General features: G+C 40.2%; 1 protein-coding gene across 2 annotated transcripts in view; it reads left to right on the plus strand.

The window, feature by feature from the left end:
• LOC136886485 (retinol-binding protein pinta) overlaps positions 1–24,840 on the plus strand; it is a 117,198-nt gene that overhangs the window by 83,142 nt on the left and 9,216 nt on the right. For both annotated transcript variants that reach the window (XM_067159295.2, XM_067159296.2), the window contains exons 2-6: positions 2,530–2,680; positions 7,416–7,575; positions 8,959–9,214; positions 11,133–11,243; positions 20,695–20,797. In XM_067159295.2, coding sequence (XP_067015396.1) covers positions 2,539–2,680; positions 7,416–7,575; positions 8,959–9,214; positions 11,133–11,243; positions 20,695–20,797 — 772 coding nt within the window. In that variant the 5' untranslated portion in view covers positions 2,530–2,538. The remainder of the gene's footprint in view (positions 1–2,529; positions 2,681–7,415; positions 7,576–8,958; positions 9,215–11,132; positions 11,244–20,694; positions 20,798–24,840) is intronic.

A 24,840-nucleotide genomic window follows, 5' to 3' on the forward strand; every position in this document is an offset into this window, starting at 1 on the left:
TACAGCTGTATTCAGTGTAAATTGGTTATACTTCTGTGTGGTATAAGATGAATTCACATATTCGCGTTCTATGTCCTGATTTGTGTGTGCTAGCGTTTAGTTATTGGGAAGTATAGTCCCCACAATTTTTTTTTTCCACAGTTCCAGTGTTTGAATTTGTTTTAAAGAAATAACCTCTCATTCCTTGACATTCCATCACTACAAAACATGTTTCATTCCCAAAAATTCATTTCTTAAATAACTTGACCAGGAAAGGATTTTAAACTAGTGCCTTCTAATTCAACACACACTAATCATTTAAGAAGGAAACCATACTTTCCACTGTCGACTTAGTTAAATGTAAAATAAACTCTTTCCAGCCTGTCAAACACAAAAATTCAATATAGATTATAACACTAGAACATACCTGTAAAAAAATACACACTATTACACAAAGAACGATATGTTTCGTTCTACAAGAACATCCTCATATCCTATCAAATCCCTTAAATCATGTGTATGTACGGTATTGTTTACGTAGCAAAAACTTATCAATGACAGAGAGTTTGCTATTAACTTAATGAAATACTTCGTTGTTTCCAAACACTACTTCACGACTATGATCATGGTGAGGCAAGTGGAAAGTTTTTGGGGTGGGGGGTGGGGGGGTGGGGGTAGCATACTGTTCCTTGAGATGGGAGAGAAGGTTACTTACTTCTTCATGTTATAATGTATTTTATGTATTATGGACAAATGCAAGCTGATGATTTGGCTTAAATAAAAGTATGGAAATGAATTAGAAAGTATCAATTACGATGTTATTAAAAATGATAAAACATAATCTAAAGGCCATTAAGCGCTAATTTAAAGACGCAGTATTGATGGTGATTATTGTTTTAAGAGGAAGTACAACTAGGCAACCATCCTCTCTATAACACTAATTAAAGAGAAAAAATGGAAGGGATCCGACACTTCGGAAAATGAAGATATCGGCCAAAGGTAAACAAGGGCCACGAAGGGCGTGAAAATGAAAAGCTCCCTAGGCCTCGAGTGCTCTAATACCATCGGCGTCGGAAAAGAACGAGAGTTGACCAAGGGAGGTCGGGTAGGATAGATTAAAGTGAGGAGCCTGGCACAAGTAAGTGGAAGCAATGCCAGGACTCAGCTAAGGGGTCGTCAACCCACGCTCCCAAGTTTAGAATCGCTGAGACCCCTCTTACGACAGGCAGGGTATACCGTGGGTGTTATTCTACCACCCCCACCTAGAGGGGGAACTAGTTTAAAGAGTAAATGTTAACCAGATGTTAAGTAAGTGAACAGGGGGATTTTTTTTATATGGATATGGTCATTTAGGTTGGTTTCGTTAGCTTATTTTGCGATGAATTTCGATTGCTTCCTTAATATTCAAAGATTTACTTTTAATTATCTGTGTGTAAAATGTTTATATTGAAATTGTGTGTTTGATGGACTGGAAAGATTGTCTGTTACATTACACATACACACTATTTATATAAATCTACAGCCCGTGCACCTCTCACTGTCACTATTGATAGGTAAAACATATCGTGATGTCACTTCCGTTCCACATTGTGTCTCGTCACGCAAATGTTTCGGATGACCACCAGCCCTGAGTCAAATTCATGTCAAAACCGACGCGTCGGGTGAGACAAAATAAAATATGGGGACTGCCAGCGAAAACGGGACGTATGGTCCCACTGCTACCTTATTTTTCAAGGATGGATTTGGGTGGAGAGGATTTGTCGTCCTGAATACATGTCAGTTCGCAATCTGCAGGCTTGTTGTATAAGGGGGCAATCAAAAAGATCCCATTCGACGGCCGTACCGTCCTGAATCGAGATGCCAATCAGGCAAATTCTTCGTAAGCATTGAAGCACTCATCCCACCGACGCATCAGGTTGAAGATCCCCGTATAGTAAAACACCGTGTGCTGCTGCGTGAAAAAGTCCGTAACCCTCTGCTGCACATCCTCGTCCGACAGGAATTCTTTTTTGAGGGGACCGAAGAAGTGATCATCGCATGGGGAGAGATCAGGACTATAGGACAGGTGCTCGGGTGTCTCCCACCTAAGTTTGCGTACCTTCTGCATGACGACCTTTGCGGTATGGAGACGGGCGTCTTGTATCGAAACGCAACCCGCATGGAACTTGGTGTAGCATTCCACAACGGTAGTTTTCGAAAGACATGGTGTCCCACACACAGCCTTCATTCTCCGATGGATGTCCACCAGTGTTTGTCCTTCGGCAGCCAAGAACAGAATAACAGCACGTTGGTCCTGTTTGGACGCATTTGGTAATAACGTCGTCATAGTTCACATGGCCGCATTTAACACATACACCTCGGCACGACACGACTGCACACTAATCCCTTTGCCTACATGTCTGTGCTTATATACCCGCATTGGAGTCACGCTACGTTGCATGCCTGCTGCAGCAACGCCCTCAAACGGAATTTGATCACGCCTTATAGTTATCTTGTGTAGTTGCAGCGATCTACCCTACGAGAACCTGAATACTCATTTGTTTCTTCCAGGCTTGCAGCATGCTGGATATCCGACCCCTGACCAAGGACTTGGAGGACGCGGCGAGAGAGAACATCAATGAGGATCCTGAACGAAGAGAGAAGGACGTGGCATACATCAAGGACTGGCTCAGCAAGCAGCCACACCTCAGAGCGAGGACAGGTCAGGAGATTACATTTTATATAGTCCTAATAATAAAAGAAGCATTCTGACAGCCTACCTGACTGGACAGAAGGCAGTAGGGGTACGGCTGTCTTCGAAAATGTGGTCACCATGGATACATGCTTGCAGTTCACTTGGAGTTGCTTGGAGCTGACAGACCTTTCAATTTTTAGCAACGGCACTACCGTAGCTCTTCATTTCTGCGCTAGTTCTCAGTGAATTCAGGCGTTCAGCGCGCAATTCAGTTACTAGATATTGTATACCATCACCTCTCCTACCGCGCCGGTCAACAATCCGATGGTAAAAAAATTTCGACCAACGGGACTCGAACCGGCTCAATCAAGCACCACTGATCTACATTTAGGGCAGTCGCCCAAGTGGCAGATTCCATGTCTGTTGTTTACCTAATCTCTTCTTGAATAATTGAAAGGAATTAAGAAATTTAATTGAACATCTCCCTTGGTGAATTATTCCAATCCGTAACTCTCCTCCTTATAAACGAATATTGCCCCAATTTTTCCTGTTGAATTCCAACTTTATCTTCATATTGTGATCTCTCCTATTTCTAAAAGCACCACTCAAACGTATTCGTCTACAAATGCCATTCCACACCATCTCTCCACTGACAGCTCGGAACATACCACTTAGTCGAGCAGCAGGTCTCCTTTCCCCCCAAGTCTTCCCAACCCAGACTTTGTAACATTTTCGTAACGCTACTCTTTTGTCGGAAATATCCAGAACTAATCGTGCTGCTTATCTTTGGATTTATTTTTTCAGTTTTCGAATCAAGTAATTCTGGTGAGGGTCCCATACAGTGGAACCATACTGTAGTTGGGGTCTTATTAAATACTAAACCCTTTAGGTCCATATTGAGGGATACCTGCCTTCCTTACCTATCAGCAAAGTTCGTGAGATCTGTCTCTTGGGTCGTTTCGGGTTCTTCGTCACTTGCTGAGGTAAAGGTAGGGTTCATTAATTCTAATCTATCTACTGGAATGAAAGGTCTATTTAAAAGATTCCTATTTATTCAGGAAAATTCTGAAGCCCCATGGTATGTCAACAGTATCAGAGAAGTCAATTGTGTCCACTGGACACCACAATCACTTTTACATAAACGTCAGAACACTGGTGTGAGACTTTAACGTAACTGCCTGATGGGCATTCATACTAGAAACCATTGTCTCAATTATTAATCATTTAAGAAAGGAAAGTCTGGAAATCCTTAAATTCGGCTTCCATGTGAGGCCACATGTACCATCATAGTGATTCGTTATGGTCCAGCCCTCGTAACACGAACTCTGGACTCTGGGAATAATTAAGGCCGTCCAATCGGTGTGTGCCACACAGTGGTTCTACGGCATGGACCCTTAATTGAATCGATGTGACCTGCGTCTATGTCATGGGCCGACATCTATTCTTCTGAGTTACTTTAAAGTCATTGTGGATGATGACCGCAAGGAAATGATGCTACAATGGCATATGGCCCTAATCTAAGTCACTGAGGTTGATGACCCCTGACCATCCAAGTTTCTAGGCTGAAGGCTAAACACAATTAAGTTACATCGGTTGATGACCAAAGTTTCCACTTTACTATCCCCAGCACATTCACTGCTCAATCAATCAAAGTTCAATAATTACAACAATAGCAATGCTCACAAACTTTGTGGCAGTAAAATCCATTTCCTTCGGATATGCCCTCTTAATCGTTACTTTACATGTTAATATTCCCCAGAAAACAAACTAAAATTTCCAGAATGCATCTCCAAGTTATTCGCTTGATTAAAGTTATTTCAAATGCTGTTTCACTGAATTAAATAATTAAATAAATTCAAATGATTTAACGAAATGTTAAAGATCAGTAAATGTTATCACCGCGGACTCTGGTTTCTTCACAAATTCCTACGCAGCTGTGATGTGAATTCAATATTGCGATGTTCATCTGGCTGGAAAAGAATTTTACATAATTCATGTCCAGCTATATATCCTGTCTCGTGATATCACGCTTAAAAATCTAATCTAGTCCTAACCGTTATTAACACTTGGATATCCTAATAATCTACGTACAAACCAAACAACTCGCCATATAATTACGAAGTCATATCTCGTCATTACCCTTATGAATTTTGCACACCCCTCACAGACAACCCGATCATCACGACCATCGCTCTATATTTTGGACAACCCTGAAATTGGGTTACTCTGTTCCTTATACTCAAAGTTCGTGATTTCAAATGCTCATTACGTCCCCAATTACAGTATTTCACAATACTTAGATCATTACCGGCTATGAATTTCTACTAAATCCAGTATTTTAACGTTTTCCCGGCCGAGAATTACAATCTCAATTCCACACGTCCCGTTACATCCCCGCTGTCAGCTGAGGCTCTCACCCCCCAGTTCGCTTGGCAGTTACACGAAACACCTGTTTTATACACAGTTGACTGGCTCCTCAAAATGCTCTCTTTAAACCCTGCCGACAAATTTAAACAAATACGATATTCTAACAAACAAAATGCACAGATATGCTTCAAGATGCCCACACTAATTACACGCGTCGCCAATTATACCGCTATGGATTTCTATGAATTTCTTTCCATTCTCAACATTATAAAATATTCCTCGGGCTATCATGTCCCGGCTTCAAATGACAGGACTCTAACCTGATTCGCACATCTCATCTCAACATTATAAAACATTCCTCGGGCTTCCGTGTCCCGGCTTCAATGACAGGTCCAACCTGATTCACAAACTAACCTCTGTTTCCCAGCTCCACAATTATCATCGACAAAGAACTGGAACAAAATCCTCACTAGAAATCCCGACGTCTAATATCGCACAATGCATTAATCATGAATAACTTCGCATAAATGATATCGTATTTAATAACTTGATTTTACCAGAAATGACTGAAACATTCTACTAGATCTTTATTGTCAGTCAGACACAGTTTAAAATGGGCATTAAAAAAAACGTTTCTCTCCGTGACCAAATTCATCACCCTAGGTTCTCACCCGACAGCGCGCTTCCACTCGATTGAAAATGAGTGACCATGGATTATTATTATTAACATCAAATTGCAGACAGAAGAACTTTACGTCGAATGAACATCTTAATTTGACATCACAAAATATAGGCAGTACACGCACACGGATGACGATCTACATTGGACGTGATATCACTTCGGAACCCTATTCAATAACTTTTTACAACATTATACGGCACTCGCAAGACTTCAAACTTTTATCCAAGTGGAAAATAAAACAAATGACTCTTTTAGTCGTACTCTCACATTTACAAAACTTAGTAGGGGTGACCACTGCGTCGTATATCCCCATTCAAATACAAGAAATCACGAGACAAGGTATAAGAGGTAGTAAGATGGAAAGTCACCTACCTCATGTCGTCACGCCAGTATTCGTCATAGGGCCCACCTCTGATCCTGGCATTTTATTTAGCCATTTTTACATTCATGGCTTCACAATTTATTATTATTTCTTCAGGTTTCCTGGAATAAAGCATAAAAAAAAGAAAATACCCTTCACTTGTTTGTTGAGTGCACACGATGGACTATAGTTATTGACGCACACGAATTCCTTAATCACATTAGAATTTATTCAGTACTTTGACCGTCCTATCTGGTACAATTATTTCACTCAAGAAAACTATCTCCTCATGGAGTCAAGACTTAGCCGCAATGGCTAAAATCTGCAGTTGAACTCAGTCTACTTTCGTTGGTTTGATTTCGCAGAGCAGCTCAACAATTTTTCGTCCGCTTTGTTTCACAAATGCCGGAGAAGGAAACTTCGTCATGGCGTCCCTTCATATTTATAGCAGTTACCCCCTCTCTTCGGATCTCTCCCTTTTGCCGCCAAGAAATTTTCTGTAAATTTTCTGACTTACCTAAACTGTAATTTCAAGAGTTTTGAAAGTGACTACATGCTTGCTACATTTCTGGCGGTAGTGTTCATGGACATTTAAAATTTTTACGGGTTCGATTTGTGAGATGATTGACCTCCTTTGATAGGCACTATATTTTTTGACTTGGCGTGGGTTCACGCCATGTACACGCCCTTTGAAATAGTTCATAAAAATGACTTGAGATTCTTCCGCCGTCGACACGTATGGCTGACGTCACGTACCCCAGAGCGTGGGACCGAAGGTAATCACCCCCTCGTCACGTGTCAAATCCATGCTATCAAGAATCCAACTTTTAGTTTAATTGTTACATTATGCATAATGTTCTTAGGGCACAAAGGTCATGGGTTCAATACATATATGCCATCTTCTTTACATCCTTACTACAACCCACTCATAACCAAGTGCAGAGATCTCTAGCCGTTTTCTACAATCCCATTACAATTGACACCATATGGCCGAACCTACGATGAATTCTAAGGTTGAACTGGCCAAAAGAATTAACCCGGCCGGGAATCGCACCCAGGATGCCGTGAACCGAAGGTCGGCACGCTAGCCATTTATCTATGCAGCCGGACATTATTCTGCTCGTTTTCACTGTATCGTAAATCGGAGCAATGAGACTTCACGAAGGAAGTGAAATGAGTAACTTGATGTGAAGTTTCGATCGCAGTCACACCTCCCTAATATTGTTCTGTCTGCCCGACTCAATTCACAAACAACAGAGATAGAATGTCCCTTTAATTTTTTCTGGTTTAATTTAGTTACTTGCTCTTGATCTTTCTGACTGACGCTGTTTTATCTATGTCTCTCTTTCTAGACGACCAGTTCCTCATCACCTTCCTTCGCGGCTGTAAGTTCAGCCTGGAGCGCACCAAGGAGAAATTAGACGCCTACTACACGTATCGCACTGCCATGCCTGAGTTCTTCAAGAACAGAGATCCTTTCTTGCCAGAGTTACAAGACATTTTTAACAAAGGGTGTGTATTCATGTTCTGCTTAAAAGTATATGTGATTACTCTACTTCCAGGCAATATTGTGAAATGGACAGCAGACAATGGTATGATGATAAACGGATGAAACATCAGGTTATAAATTTTCATCAAGAGTACAAGTTCTCTCAGTAAATCAGGTACAGGGGAGTTCTTCTTTTGCTGATGGGGTGACAGTACCTCATGGAGAACATTGGAAGAAACTAGGTGTTAAAATAAGTAATGAACTTCATTGGGGTAATCATAAACGAGGTTGTTAAGAAAGGCTACAGATCTCTTCACATGGTTATGAAAGTATTTAGGAGTTGTAGTAATGCTGCCATTGATGCTTTCACGGCCCGTACTTATAGACATGAAACTATTTAGGATTTTGGGCTGGAAAGACTTGGGAGTAAGGAGACGACCTAGGTATGTATGTATGTTTCGAGCTGTCAGTGGAGAGATGCGTGGAATGACATAAGTAGACGATTAAACTTGAGCGGAGCTTTTAAGAGTAGGAAAGATCATAATATGAAGATAAAGTTGTAATTCGAGACAACAAATTGGGGTAACTACTCATTTATAGGACAAGGGGTAAGAGATTGGAATAATTTATCACAGGAAATGTTCGATAAATTTCCAAGTTCGTTGAAATGTTTAGAAAAAAAGCTAGGTACACAATTGATTGGGAATCGCCTCCTGGACAACAGCGCTAAATGGAGGTCGCTAACGAACAGACATCGGACTTTTAAACACTAATAAATTAGAACGCAATAGACCTCGGACTTTTAAGCACTAATAGAGTAGACGCAAACTAATTTGGTTAGTAGGAAGTGTCATCTAGCCCGTTATTTCGTTATGTAGCGAGAGTTACATAAATTCTAGAGTTCTGAATGACCGTACCTCTACGTTTATGCAAAACTAACAGCACAACCGTTGTAGAATAGACTATGTATCTTGTTACTCACTTCGGAAAGTTTTCATTAGAAACTTACTTGATTGATTGATTGATTGATTGATTGATTGATTGATTGATTGATTGATTGATTGATTGATTGATTGATTGATTGATTGATTGATTGATTGATTGATTGATTGATTGATTGATTGATTGATTGATTGATTGATTGATTGATTGATTGATTGATTGATTGATTGATTGATTGATTGATTGATTGATTGATTGATTGATTGATTGATTGATTGATTGATTGATTGATTGATTGATTGATTGATTGATTGATTGATTGATTGATTGATTGATTGATTGATTGATTGATTGATTGATTGATTGATTGATTGATTGATTGATTGATTGATTGATTGATTGATTGATTGATTGATTGATTGATTGATATTTCCCAAAATATATATCTTTCTTTATGTTTGTAGGATTCAGCTTTCTTTGGGGACCGACGCAGAAGGACACCACGTATGGCTCATGATGATGCATCTCATAGACACGTCCAAGCACAATGTGGACGATATCTTGAAGGCTGTCTTCATGGTGTTCGAGATTATATTTCTGGAATGCGATCACGCTGCCATCTTCGGACAGAAGGTTCTGGCAGACTGCCACAACATCACCCTGGCCCATATGGCCATGTGGACTCCGACAGTAACGCAGAAATCAGTCTCAGTCTGGCAGGTAAATCTCCTATCAACTCAGAGTTAACATCTTACGCCCCAAGCTTCGCTGTAGTTCAGAAGCCATGTTTTCGTATCTATGTACACTGAGTGGCCAAAAGTCATGGGAAGGGGTGTTCCATTAGGAAAAGCACCGTGTATGACCCCTGAGTGTTGCGGCTAGGTGCAGCGTAGCTGAGCAGTTTATCACAGACACCAGTGTCGTGAAGATGGCAACACGTCGCGAGTTAACCGACTTTGAACGGGGGATGATCATCGGCGCACGGCGGATCGGTCATAGTACTGCGGAGATTACACGCGAATTCGGGTTTTCGAAGTCAACATTGCCGAGGGTGGATCTTCAATATGGCAGAGAGAATCTTACCACCCTACGGGAAGACCACAGGTGTTTAACGAACGGACATCACGTCGCCTTCGCAGAACCATACTGGGCGGTCGACGGGCTACTGTGAGTCAGATCACCGCCAAGTTGAATGTTGGGAGTCAGGAGCCCATTTCTACCAGGACTGTAAGGAGGTAACTGCACCGCATAGGCTTCACCAGCCGATAACCAACTCGTGTTCCTTCGCTGACACCTCGACACAGAGCTCAACGACGTGCATGGGCCCGCGAACATCGGCAATGGACCATGGAACAGTGACGGCGTGTGGTATGGTCCGATGAATCCTGGTTCCAGTTGTATCGAGCTGAGGGGTGCGTGAGAGTGTGGCGTATGCCTCATGAAGCTATGTCAATAAGGTTGTGTCCAGGCGGAAGGTGGCTCAGTTCTGGTCTGAACGACGTTCTCATGGTCGCAATTAGGCCCCATTGTCCAGCTGCAGGGAGCGCTGACAGGTACACGTTATGTGGACATTCTTTCAGACCATCTGCATCCGTTTCTGGTCCTAGAGCACCCTGATGGAGATGCCATGTTTCAACAGGACAATGCTCCATGTCACCGATCTGTAGTGGCTTGCAGGTGGTTGGAGGAAGATTCCAGTGAAGTTACGACCATGAATTGGCCCTCCAGATCCCCCGCTCTTAATCCAGTCTAGCATTTATAGGATGCTGTGGATGCTTGTGTACGCTCCATGAACCGCGCACCAACTACACAAGACTAATTGTGGGTAGCAGAGACGTGTGGGTCCAGATCCCTCCAGAACGATTCCAACACCTTGTAGAGTCGATGCCTCACCGTATCGCTACAGTTTTGAGGACTCGCGGAGGAGCAACTTGTTATTAACATCACATTCAATGTCTTCCCATGACTTTTGGCTACCCAGTGTATATAAAATAAGAGTTTTGTCTGTACATTGCTCAGAATTTTTAAAATTAGTTTATATCAGTTGTGTCCACTGTAACAAGGAAATGTCCCTTTTAATTGTCTGTCTGTCTGTCTGTCTGTCTGTCTGTCTGTCTGTCTGTCTGTCTGTCTGTCTGTCTGTCTGTCTGTCTGTCTGTCTGTCTGTCTGTCTGTCTGTCTGTCTGTCTGTCTGTCTGTCTGTCTGTCTGTCTGTCTGTCTGTCTGTCTGTCTGTCTGTCTGTGTACGTGCATAACGGAAAAAAATGGCTCAAGAGTAAATGAAAATCAGTATGTAAAGTCGGGGAATGAGGCACTAAAATCTAGGCTATAAATAATTATATTCACGCTGGGTGAAATGGTGGTTTAGGGGAAGGCCTAAAATGCAATTCTCAAATATCTACGTTATTAGTGGTCCTATGTGTATATAATACACCTTATAATAACCTATTTTTTGTCTCATGTAGTAACTGTTTCTTTAATTTCTCTTTTTTGTGTAATTTATTGATTTTTAGTGCCATTTAAGGTGTTTATTTCTCGAATTTTCAGTGTCTTCTGCCTGCCTATTTTAAGCATTTTAGTTAGTGGCTAAAAATCCCCGCCTTAGTTACCACTCTAATTTGTAGGCTTCTTGTTTCAGAATGGATATCCGTGCAGAATAGCTGGCATCGAGTATATAAATACACCGGGCTTCTTCGGGACGTTGATCAACCTCGTGAAGACTGTGCTCAAGGAGAAGATACGGAAAAGAGTAAGATATGACTTATGACCGTCACCATCATCATCATCATCATCATCATTTACTACCGATCTGCATTTAAGGCTGTGACGCTATTATAATATCTCTGAAGAATTATGTTCTGTAACGAATACTGAATTCAAAAATACAAGTATATGGCATAGAGAAATGAACACATTAGCTGTTAATACCCCGTCGAACGCTTTTGACCTTTCAAAGGCCATTGATAGGGTATTTCATGTAAGATTACTGACAAAATGAGGGCTATTGTACTAGACAAAGAATAGTTGAATGAGAGGCTAAATTTCTAGAAAATAAAACTTGGGAAACTAGACTAGGTGAAGCGCTATCTGATCCTGTAATGATTAAGAGAAGGACGGAGTCCCACGGGGCTGTGTTATTCGACCTTTATGTTTTCTTATATATGTAAATTATATGAGATCTGGAATCATAGATAAGACTATTTGCGGACGATGTTAGAGTAGTAAATGAATTTCAGGCTTGTGAGCGACTGCAGGAGGACTTAAACAATATAGTGTTATGGACAGCAGATAATGGTAGGAATGTAAATCGGATGAAAAGTCAAGTTATAAGATTCACCAAGAGGAAAAATCCTCTCAGTTTCAATTACTGTTTTGATGAGGTGAAAGTACCTCATTGGGAATACTCTAAGTACATTGATGTTTACATTGGGATAACCATATTAATGAGGTTGTTAAGAAAGGTTACACATCTCTTCACATGGTTAAGAGAGAATACTTGATATCAAGTATCAAGTATCAAGGGGTGTTCCATTAGGAAAAGCACCGTGTATGACCCCTGAGTGTTGCGGCTAGGTGCAGCGTAGCTGAGCAGTTTATCACAGACACCAATATCGGGAAGATGCCAACACGTCGCAAGTTAACCGACTTTGAACGTGGGATGATCATCAGCGGACGGCGCATGGGTCATAACATTGCGGAGATTACACGCGAATTCGGATTTTCGAGGTCAACATTGCCTCCATAGCTCCGCTAACAGCTGTCACAAATAGCCTAGGCGTCACTGAAGAGGCGTATTAGGGAAATGAGGAATGAGGTAGTTTCCCGTTGCTTTCCTCATAGACTTTTTTTTGTCACATACCTTGCACTTTGTTTGCTTCCCTTGGTATTCAATTACATGATCTTCGTGGTCATATTGGGAATCAGCATTTTCTAGCGGCGATGGACGACTGCGCTTTTTTGCCGTTTCAGGTTCCACAGGTATGCAGTTTTGGAAGACATGGTCAATTTCAGGTGGTTTTCCTCAGTAATGTCGCAGTTGGAAGTGTTATTTACAACTTCTTCATCTACTACATCGTCTTGTTCATGGTACATCATTTCAGCATCAGCACGTAACTGTGATCCAGGAAAATGATTCACGTTCAAATCGTCCTCTTCACCTGATTCCTCATCAGTAACGATGTCATCCATGGAACTAGGTGGTAACACAGCAGCAGATGCCACTTTGCAGTCTGGTTCTTCCCCCAGAATTGACAAAATCTCGTTCAGAGACAATCTGGAATAGAGGAGAAACAAACTATGTAATAGTACACGTTATGCCCACTGTCCTATAAAGAGGACACTCAAATATAAATAAAAATCACATAGTCAATTATTCGCCACCAAGAATGGAGAATTCGTATATTCATTACTTGTACCTTGACCAACATATCACACCAATTGGATTATAAATATCAACAAAAGGTACTGCGTAACTTATCTTTCATTTTTACGGGGCACCAGCTTTCCCATGATGCCAAAGTCTGGTTGTTATAAAGCTATCAACAATGTACAGAAACTTCTTTAAACTGCTTGAAACCAAAACAAATTACAGTTTATATCTCTCAGGGAGTAAAGAATACAAGGAGATGCCTTGGAGCTCTGAGAGTGAAGCCCATTGACAGTGGTCTACATAGGGGGCGTGGTCGTAAATAGGCGCGAGAACACATGCTATTTTTTTAATATTCAAATCTGTCACAGCTCATTGAAGTGAATACGGTGATCGCAAATAATTGTAATTGCGGGAATTTTCACATGCAAACACTGCACGACACGCTAAAACGTAAAAAAAAAAATACTAATATTTAGTTGATGTTGTAGCTCTTACAATGTCGTGTTGTGCATACGGTACGAATCCGAAAATATTCCTGGAATAACATTGCACAGGTAAGATTCTAAGTATGGCTTGTAATATGCAGTACAGTACATTATATTACCTCCATTGTTATTGTGCTAGTATTTCGGAGTCTCAGAAGCACCGTCCACTTTTGTAAGAATGTTTAGGTTAGACTTGTTTATCGTCAGTTTTTCAGGAGGTTTCCTGTTCATGAAGAAAGGAGAACAGAGTGGATTAAGGCAATTAGAAGGGAAAATTTTATACCTTCTCCTTACACCAGAATATGTTCAGCACATTTCAAACCGGAATTGTTTGATCGGTCCATGAAGAAATTTGTTTTGAAGGAGAATGCAGTACCTACTATTTTTTTAAGCATTCCCTTCTTATCTACAGATTTAGAGCACTCGAGGCTTAGGGAGTTTTTCATTTTCACGCCCTTCGTTGCCTTGTCTTCCTTTGGCCGATACCTTCATCTTTCGAAGTGTCGGATACCTTCCATTTTTCTTCTGAATTAGGGTTAGGATGGTTGCCCAGTTGTACTTCTTCTTAAAACAATAATCACTACCACCACCTCTAAAATATGTATCCCCCTATGGGTGAGGACGGTAGAATAAGGTCCACGGTATCCCCTGCTTTTCGTAAGAGGCGACTGAAAGGGGTCCCAGGAGCTCTCAATTTGGGAGCATGGATTGGCAACCACGGGGCCCTTAGCTGAGGCCTGGCATTGCTTCCACTTACTTGTGCCAGGCTAATTTTAATGTCTTGTCCGATCTCCGACGGTCACTCTTGTTCTTTTCCGACCCCGAGTCTATAAGAGGATTCGAGGGCTAGGGAGTCTTTCATTTTCTCGCCCTTCATGGCCCTTGTCTTTCTTTGGCCGATATCTTCATTTCTCTCTGATTAATGTTAATAGAGGATGGTTGCCTAGTTGTACTCCCTCTTAAAGCAATTATCACCACCACGTGTCGTAAAAGGCGATTAAGGGGGCCTAAGGGGCTCTACTTCGGAGTGTGTGTCGGCGTCCAAGGGGCCCTTAGCTGATTACTGCATTGTTTCCACTTGTGTCAGAGGATGGTTTACTTGATGGTTGTACGTTCTAATAAAAGAATAATCACCACCACTCCAAAATATGTAGTAAGCAATGTTGCTATGCCTAGTTTGGTAATTTATTGCGCATTCTCCAAAAGCACTCAGATTGTGGTAACCCTTATTAATAGCATACTCTTTATCTTTACTGATATCTGATGAAGATTTACATCTCCTGTTTTTAAGATACTCGGTTTATTTTTTTTAATGTAGGCTCTTAACTCTTGTATTGTAGCCCTGACTTAATGTTTTTTCAGAGTGTTTATATTCTTTACCCCTTCTCTTCCCATGTCTCTTTTAATCCAAATTTTTGTGCTACGTATATTATCTGCACTCTTATCACTATTTCCGCCATCAGGGTGGAAAACAACTTCAGTTTTATCGGCCTATCACCCCGTTTTTTACCTATCCTTTCCACATCATCAATATCAACTTCACTAAAGTTAATTTTCATCATTTTCTGAATAACTTCCACAACTTTGTAGGTTGTCAGCACTTTGTCTTCCCCTTTGTCTTCCGGCACTCCATATATAAATAAGCATTTCTTCCTGCGTTCTCGGTTGCTGTCTTCAATTTTTGCTTTCAGTTTCACCACCTCTTCCTCCATCTCCTTTATTTTTGCCTTTAGTGATATCATTTCTCTCCTGCTGTTTTCTACTTTGTTCATTGTCTCGTCTGTTTTTCCATGTATCCAACGCCTCATATGTTCAAATTCCTTCATTTGTTCTTTCATCATATTTTTAATCTGCTCAAACGGACATACTTCTTCCACCACTTCTTTCACCACTCTTCTTATGACCTCCACGTCTTCCCAGTTCATGTTGCCACTGGAAGTCGGGCCGGGGTTCACCTCCACACCTCCTATGGCTAACAGTACCATAACCACCGCTGCCACCAGTATCATCTCGCCCATCATTTTTGTTTCCACTTTACCTCCTTTATTTCTAACTGTTTCCTTTTTCCATCTCCCCTGCCATCTTCCAATAGCTGCACGATATTGATCCACAGCAATCATCTTCCTCTTCCTTCCCGTCTTACTTTTCCACTCACCGGCTCTACCAGCTCCTCACTCAACACGTCCGTCACCGAACGCTGACCAGGTTAGACTGTACTCGGTTTCTAGTACCAATAGTCAACTAGCGAGAGAGTAGATTTAAGGCTGCGGGCCATGAGAAACGCTTCCTTAGAGCTCAGTAAAAAAGCATTAATAGGTCTTTTGCCAGATAATTTTGTCACGGTTAATCGCTGCGTTATTTTGAAAACGATTGTAGTTAATTGAGCGATTCGAAGTTTCCCTACTCCCGAGAAAATGTCTAAGTTTGTATATATCCTCAACATAAGAATTGCCATGTTTTGGTAACCATGGGGGGGCCTGGCCGTTGGCTTCAAGCGACAGCCACAGAGAGTAGTGTAGCGGGCAGCTCCCCTTATTCTTTACTCCCTGATATCTTTATTGTGCTACCAACATAACAGTTAGCACCAATTTTTGCCTGACGGCTTAGGCAGTGGTAAAAGATGGTGGGTATGTCTTCTGTCCTTAAATTAGGACAGTGGGCAGATCTGGGTTACTAATTTTTGACGCGGTAAGGGTTGGCATTTCTGAAGTACGAGCTGGCGGTTAGTTCGAAATCACGTAATTCGAAGTCCAATTTTTGCGTCTCAACGACTTCGAATTAACGAGCTTTTACCATATCGCAAAACTAACATCCGAGTTCGCCGGTGTGTCTGTTGCAACTGTTTATTGCACGAAAAAGAATCACCCACCACGTAAAGAAAAGACCGCGTGTGAAGAATGTTTTAGACGTGGTGTGTAACGAATTTGTAAGTAATTTAGGAGAGGATACTAGTGATGCAAGAGACAGCGAATCTTTCTATCTACGAGGAATCGAGCCCACTGCAAGTTCAGATTAATGAAATACCTAGGCCTACTTGATAATTTTCATGGCAAATATATTTTATAGCAGTGATAAAGTGTTAAGCACTGGGAAATACTTAAATTTTGTGTGAATGTGTATATGATGATGATGGATTTACAATTTTACACTTAAACTAGTAGTATTTCTTGTAATACTTTCTTTCCACGGGTTTGCTTGTAGTACTGTTGTTGTTCTTGTAGGGTAATTATATTTTTAACATTGCTTTATTAACTTTGTATTGTGTTTCAGTAAAACGAAAATGACAGGAAAGAGGCATTACGACACTGGAGGAGAAAGTGTTGTTGAAGTTGATAGTTGTAAGTACTTAGGTGTTACCATTAGAAAAGACTTTTAAACTAGTCAGAGCAAGTGGAAAATGTAGTTAAGAACTCCTGGAGATCGTTATATTTTATTATGCGGAATCTCAAGAAAGCTAATTCTGGTGCCAAAAGTAAAGCTTATAAATGCTTGGTAAGACCGATTCTCGAATATGGATCTGCGTGCTGGGATCCGTACAGGGTGGGTTTAATAAATTCCCTAGAAAAAGTTCAAAGAAGAGCGATGCGTTTCGTAACCGGGAATAGGAGGAATACCATTACAGTAATTGGGAAAGTCTTGAATCTAGAAGAACTAGAGCTCGCCCATGTGGTCTTTGTAAGAGCTATACGGGAAGGGCTGCCGGGAGTAGTATTACGAATAGGTTGGAACCTCCCTCATATTTATCGAGAAATGATCATAAGCATAAAATTAGGGCCAGAAACCCGCATACGGACGTGGGCAAGTTTTCCTTCGTTAACAGGACCATAAGGGATTAGAATAAATTACCTGCAGCAGTCTTTGATAAATTCTCTTCCGGTATCAAGTCATTTAAGAAAACCATTAGTGCTTGTGTAAAGTGAAAAGTAAAAATTGTCAATTACGGACATGGAATTTTTGATTTTCTGCTTGGTTTAGATTGTGAAGCTAGGATTTTTCCTGTGGTATTCTCTTTCCAGGGAAATGCTTGTTGTAATCATGTAGTAGTAGTAGTAGTAGTAGTTGTTGTTATTTGGTAATTACTAGAGTCCGGATTATTAGGTACTGATAGGTTAGATTGCAAACTTACTTAAGCCAGTAACAAGTATACCCTCCACTGTACAACGGTTATGCTTTGAGATTTGCATAAATATTAGGGGTACAGCCTAGAGAACTCCTTGAATTTATGCTACTCTTCCTACTTTATGGTACAACGGGTATAGTAATTACCAATGTTTTTAACTTTACTTTGTTATCATAGTAATGTTAAGCTAGTAGTAAGTTCAATCTATAGTATTGTAAGCCGTAGTGTTAAGCACTGTCAATACTTAAGTTGTGTATGAAATTTGATACGATAATGTTAAACTAGTAGTATTTCTTGTATTTTTTTTTTCTCGTGGGATTGCTTGTTGTACTCCAGTTGTTGTTGTTGTTGGGTAGTTATGTTTTAAGTTTACTTTACTATCACTTGCAGTGTTAAGCTAGTAGTAAGCTCAACCTATAGTTTTGTAAGCCATAGTGTTAAGTATTGGAAATAATTAAGCTGTGTATGAAACTGTACGTATGCTGGATTTAGAACGTTAAACTAGTAGTATTTATTGCTTGTTGTACTCTTGTTTCTGTTATAGGGTAATTAGGTTGAACTTCACTTTATTATCACCTATAATGTTAAGTTACTAGTAAGATAAACCTATCGTATTGTAAGCTGTAGTGTTAAGCACTGGAAATACTTCAGTTGTGTGTGAATTCGTATATGATGATGCTGGATTTAAAATGTTAAACTAGTAGTAATTCTTGTAATATTTTATTTCCATATATTTGCTTGTAGTACTCTTGTGGATGGATGGATGGATGGATGGATGGATGGATGGATGGATGGATGGATGGATGGATGGATGGATGGATGGATGGATGGATGGATGGATGGATGGATGGATGGATGGATGGATGGATGGATGGATGGACGGACGGACGGACGGACGGACGGACGGACGGACGGACGGACGGACGGACGGACGGACGGACGGACGGACGGATGGATGGATGGATGGATGGATGGATGGATGGATGGATGGATGGATGGATGGATGGATGGAAAATTATGTTAACTTTACTTAATTATTACATTACTGCAAGTGGCCATTGCCACCAGGATATTTCCCATTTGCAATGTATTTGTCAATAATAATAATAATAATAATACCAGTAGGTACACCCGCCCCGTTCATTGAAATGAAGCGCCTTGAAAACGCGCAACAACTAATACAAGTTTGGACATTTCCCTACAGATGTCTCTACTATAAATGTATGCCCTCTGGTTGGAAGACTTACTACTGAAATTATTAAGTAATTTTTATTCCTAGGTTTCCTAAACTGAATTGATTATTCTTCGTTTTTTGGTGTGTTCAAGTTTACTACACTCCTATCTCTTGCCGCCTACTTCAAAATGTTAACCAATAGAAAATGTTGTATATTTATTTTTCAGCCAAAAAGCCGTGTCTTGTATCTATTTAATTACCCGATCAAAATTAGGGGTGTGTCGGACTTTAGCCCAGAGTTTTCTGGAACCTTCCTCTCGGGTACATAAGCCGGCACATTTTTCGAGCCAGGTGGTCTTATTCATCGCTCCAGTGTGATGTGTTTATTGTAATCAAAGTTCATATTTTTCTCAAGTCACAATTGAGGTTGTTATTGCTACGCTAGTTTACCGGTCCTCTTTCTTGTTGTTTGTAATTTGTTTACTTAATATACAATTGTTATTGATCTTGTTATCGATTCTTTTCATATGCTTATTTTTGATTCTGTGGATTTCCGCGCGCTTCCCGAACTCTGTATATTGGTTTGTTTTATTATTATTATTATTATTATTATTATTATTATTATTATTATTATTATTATTATTATCGCTCTATATGATAGCATTTGCCCATTCAGAGTCCTTTCCAGGTTGGCTCTGCTTCCAGCGACTCGGCACCTTCACTCCCTGGAATCGCGAATGCGCACATACGTTCTCAGTACACTTGCCTCGTGCTTGCTAAACCTGGCCACTTACTTACCCAGAAATTCGCTTAAGTGTGATCAGCATAAACTTCAACGTCTTTCTCTCTTAAAGTGTGTAGTGTCCAAGTGCGGAAGCTTTGTTTCTGTAGTAGTTAAGGAATTCGCCGACCAGTTAATGCATTATTAGTTTCATCAGTGTCTAACTTCCCCAATACTGGCTTCCTTTCTGCCCGTAATTTTCTGAAGCGTGAAGGCAACCGTCTCTAACACGAAGAAGATGGTTTTAGATTCTGAAGTTTTGTATAGAAGCTTCCCACTTGGCTCGCATAAGACCTGAGCCCCGGAAATGCTATCTACCTGGACAGTTCAAAATCAAATCAAAATCTCTTTATTTGTAAATGAGGTGTCTACCTCGGGGGCAAATGGTACACTAAAATACATTAGTGTCAAGCACTCAATTTTAAATTAACAAGAGAAGAATTTTTTTTCTAGAATACAATAATATACAATTTATGCTAACAATTTTTTTCTATTAAACAAACAGATCATCCTTAAAAAATTTATATTGTTTACAAAATTCTACTTATAATATCTCCTATACTTACAAACATAGTCAACTCATATACAGTATGTGGAATTACTTCAAATAATACTATGCAACTGGTATAAGATTAAAATTTACATTGCATTTATTTACTTTTTTTTTATTTTTTACCCATTTTGGAACCTAAGTAGCATAACGACCTGCTGCGTCTTAACCAGAGCCCCCTTTTGTCACCACTTTTCAGAGTTCCTGAAGGGCCTTCACAGCTACCGTAGCGGTCCCAGGGTCCTCGAAGTCCCCACTGTACTTCACCCCTACAGGTAGTCCCCTACTTTGGCTGTCCAAACTCCATGGACCAGGGGATGGAATTAATTTTTTAACACACATTTTTTATTTACAATAGCCTGCACTGGTCGAATGCCCTCTAACATTTCATTTATTTTCCCTCTTGCTGTTTATTCTCTTCTTGAATACCTGTACAGATTCTGGAAAAGGATCAAACACTACCCCTGGTAAACTGTTCCACTCCGTCACGCCCTTCCCAATGAATGAAAATTTACCCCAGTCGCTTCTGCTACAAGGGAGATCAATAATTTGTTTGAGTGCATCCTTTTAACAGCTTATACATTTGATAGAATATCAATTTCATTTGTGGGTATATTTCTTGTGATTTCATCAGCAAGAATTTTATCAGTTATCAAGCGGATATTCATGGATGCAGATTTGGTCGAATGTTCTAACATCATTTCTCTTCTTTTTGTTACAGTTGTATGTACATCAAGACGTAGAATCGTTAAAGGAAAGGGGACTTCTAATGGTTCTACCTGAGGAATTTGGTGGGGAAAATCAAAGTGTGGAAATGATGAGAAGTGAGTATACTTAAGTATAATCAAATACAGTAGAGACAATACGCGACACTTACGGATTTAGCCTTGTTAAAATGAAAGACAATTCGCAAGTGGCGCTCCTAGTGACGTGACCTGAAAATTCGCGCTAAATTCAAATGTCAATGGAAATGCATATACGAAAATGGATAAATAAATTACGTCTAGAAAGAAAGTATTATTGAGATATTAACTTCGAAGTTGCTAAAGCAATTCTGGATAAAGGAATGAAGAATTATTTGAAAGGTTATTATTTAAAGACTGAAATTAGACATATAATCAAGATGTGAAATGGACTGCTGTGAAATGGCTTGATCTTTCATTTATGCATTACTTTTTTGCTGTAGCATTCCTGCCTGAACTTTTACGGTTAGATTTGTCTTTTTTCTCATTTAAAAAACATTGTATCATAACATTAAGACACTTGTCAATAAAAATATCGGCACATTCCTTACACACATGATGCAATGAATTAACATTTAAAAGCTGGACAATTTTCCTCTGAACATGAAGCCTACTAACAGAAAGAAAATCTATAAAATTAGCCTCAAAAACATTCAAAATTGTCCTATAAACAATACTTGCTATTACATTAGGATAAAGCGAATTTGCATTATGATATTGTTTTAACAAAATGTGTACATTTCTAGTCACCCATATTTTGTTCAGTGCTTGACAACACATTACGACATTCCAAATTGGGTAACTTGGAACACAACCAGCCACACACATGCATATGCATTTTCCTTAATTAAATCATTGGGAATGTCTTCACAATTTTCCGAAAAGGCACAGCTTACAGTATAGTTGAGGATTTCTAAAGTCGCTGGCCTGGAAATGATTTGAACAGATCTTATAATTCTTATATAAAGGCAACATCCCTTCTTTCTTGTACACATTATCCAGATTACTTCTGTGACATTTAAAAATCCACAGATCACACCTACAACAACACATCGGTATTGAAGGTTAACTGCTGCACTATACAATAAAATATGGGTCGAGTAGGTCAGAAGATGCTTCTTCTTCTTCTCTGGCTCTACAGTTCATTATGAACCTTGGCCTCTTCAACAATCTTCCGCCATTTATCACGATTCAACGCTAAAACTTTCCAATTCCTATAGCCCATTTTCCGAAGATCTTCAGTAATACCATCCATCCATCTGGTTCTCGGTCGACCTCGTCCTCTCTGTCCCTCTGGATTTCCATTTAATATCTTTTTAGGTACTTCCGTATCACTCATTCGTGCTACATGCCCGGCCCACCTCAATCTGGCTGATTTCACTATTCTTCTAATAGGTGGGTCTTTAAAAATGTTGTACAATTCATGATTGTACCTCCTCCTCCATGTTCCTCTTTCACAGACTGGACCGATGATTCTTCGAAGTATCTTTCTTTCGAAGGCATCCAGCATTCCAGTATCTTTTGCTGTTAATGGCCAAGTTTCCGAGGTATATGTAAGCACAGGTCTTATAAGTGTTCTATAGATGGTTAATTTAGTGGTACGGATCAAGAGCCTTGAGGAGAGAAGCCTTGTTAGAGCAAAATAGGCTCTGTTGGCTGCTATTAATCTCTGTTTAATTTCATGAGAGGTATCATTTGAGTAGGTGACTGTCGATCCCAGATATTTTAACTGCTCAACTCTCTCAGAGGTGTAATTGTCCACGGTTATTGAGGGTGGCATGTTCTCCTTACATGCTTTCCCAACAGCCATATATTTAGTTTTCTGCTGGTTGATGTTCAGTCCCATATTCCTACTGGCAGGTCAGAAGATTATGAAGTACTATAAAAATCTCTTTGTCACTGGAAGAATATATATGCAAACACAATATTATTTGCATGTTCTTATCACGAGGGAAACGGAAGAAAGACCGCGCATACTTCTCTACTTCATAATTACTGCGGCCGAACACAGCATATACCTTTCCTCTCATGTTGAGAGGAGATATCAGGGAATAACACACGCTACTATTTAATTATGTCAACTCACTGAAAACGCATAAATAACACCAAAAACTTCACACACAAATACACGTGCTCTTAGGACAGAATCAGTAGTTCTCAGGTCAATCCGCTAGAGAGAGCTCTAATAGCTGTCGCTCGACATCTCGCACAGAATGTCGCGTATTGTCTCTACTGTATTTGCTATAATATATTAGACAGTTTACAAGAATTCGACTTCTATGCCATTTTCTACAGGTTTTTGAAAGAGTACTGGATAATCGGCTAAGAAGTATTGTTGCCATAACAGCAAATCAGTGCGGACTTATTGGAGGATGCAGTATCACAGATATTACCCATGTCTTACGTTTGTTGATTGAAATGTACAGAAAATGGAAGAAGACGGTGCATTATAGACCTGCGGAGAACATTTTTATTTTTTTGCTTTACGTCGCACCGACACAGATAGGTCTTACGGCGACGATGGGGTAGGAAAGGCCTAGGAATTGGAAGGAAGCGGCCGTGGCCTTAATGAAGGTACAGCCCCGGCATTTGCCTGGTGTGAAAATGGGAAACCACGGAAATCCATCTTCAGGGCTGCCGACAGTGGGACTCGAACCCACGATCTCCCGATTACTGGATACTGACCGCACTTAAGCGACTGCAGCTATCGAGCTCGGTGGAGAGCATTTTATCCGGTCCCTCAAGACATCATATTGCGGGCACTTCGCAGCCACGAAATTTCCATATGTATGATGATGATGATGATGCTTGTTGTTTAAAGGGGCCTAATATCTAGGTCATCGGCCCCTAAAAGTACGAGATGAAACGAAATGCAATGATAATTAAAATTGTAAAGTCTATCCACTGAACAAAATTTTAACAATGATGATGAAAATTGAGCAAATAGGTCAGATAATTCGCCTTGATATGTCTGTCGCAGTCATATTGTTTTGACTGCCCTTTTCAATGTTTTTATGAACATGTGATACCGGTGCATAATAACTGATTTATTCGTAATTTAGATTAAAACACTTTCCATATAATATTCTCTGTGATTCGACCAATCGGCCGTGTATGAATCTTAACATTTTTCGTAGACCTTGCCTGAGATAGTGCAACATACATTTGGCCATGGCTGAATACTGCTTCAGGTAAGTAGACACCCACTTTTTTAAGAGTTTGTCCCTGCGCTTTATTAATGGTCATATAGAAGGCAGTCGACTTGATACCTTTCCCGTCTGTACGTACGTAGACTATTTTCTCTTAATAGCAGGTAACTTATTAAGAACATTCTGCCATCTGTTGAGTATATTCAGAAGCTGGGGAAGGTCATAGAATCAAAGAGTACCTAGCAGACAATAGTATTCTTCCATCATCAGAGGAAGTGTATACTCTCTGGCTTGACAGGTAGCAATCAAACATGGCTGCATGCAATGCTATTACTAAGCATGAAAAACACATACAATATCAGACAATTTTGAAAGTGTTAGTCGCTTAGCAACCCCCTAAGTATAGATTGTAGGTTAAGCCTTAGCCTGCAATGACTGAAGTGGTTATTTAGTGATTTGATGTTTTAATTACTCAAAGTTGGCTGAACTTGGAGACCTATCGATGTTTCATGATTTACCGGCTGGTAGTTTCGGAGGGAATAAAATAGAAATGAAGCAGATCGGTCCAGCAGAACGGACGGACGGATTTGCCAAAACTAAACTCCTTAATATAGGCTATAGATAATCGGTGGATCTCATTCGTAATGCCTTATCTGTATAGCTACATACAATATTAAAAGGAAGAGAGTGTGTGTGTGTGTGTGTGTGTGTGTGTGTGTGTGTGTGTGTGTGTGTGTGTGTGTGTGTGTGTGTGTGTGTGTGTGTGTGTGTGTGTGTGTGTGTGTGTGTGTGTGTGTGTGTGTGTGTGTTTTCCGATGCCCAGCCAAATCTACGGCACGCAGAGATCTGAAATTTTGAACATAGGTAGATGGAAAGGAGTCCGTGCACCTCGAAGCCGGATTTTTAAACTTCGCTTTCATTGGTGAGTTACGAACGAAAAAGGTGTGCTGAGAAATGACAATTCAACGTTCTGTC

This window comes from Anabrus simplex, chromosome X, assembly GCF_040414725.1.
Source record: "Anabrus simplex isolate iqAnaSimp1 chromosome X, ASM4041472v1, whole genome shotgun sequence".
NCBI lineage: Eukaryota > Metazoa > Arthropoda > Insecta > Orthoptera > Tettigoniidae > Anabrus > Anabrus simplex.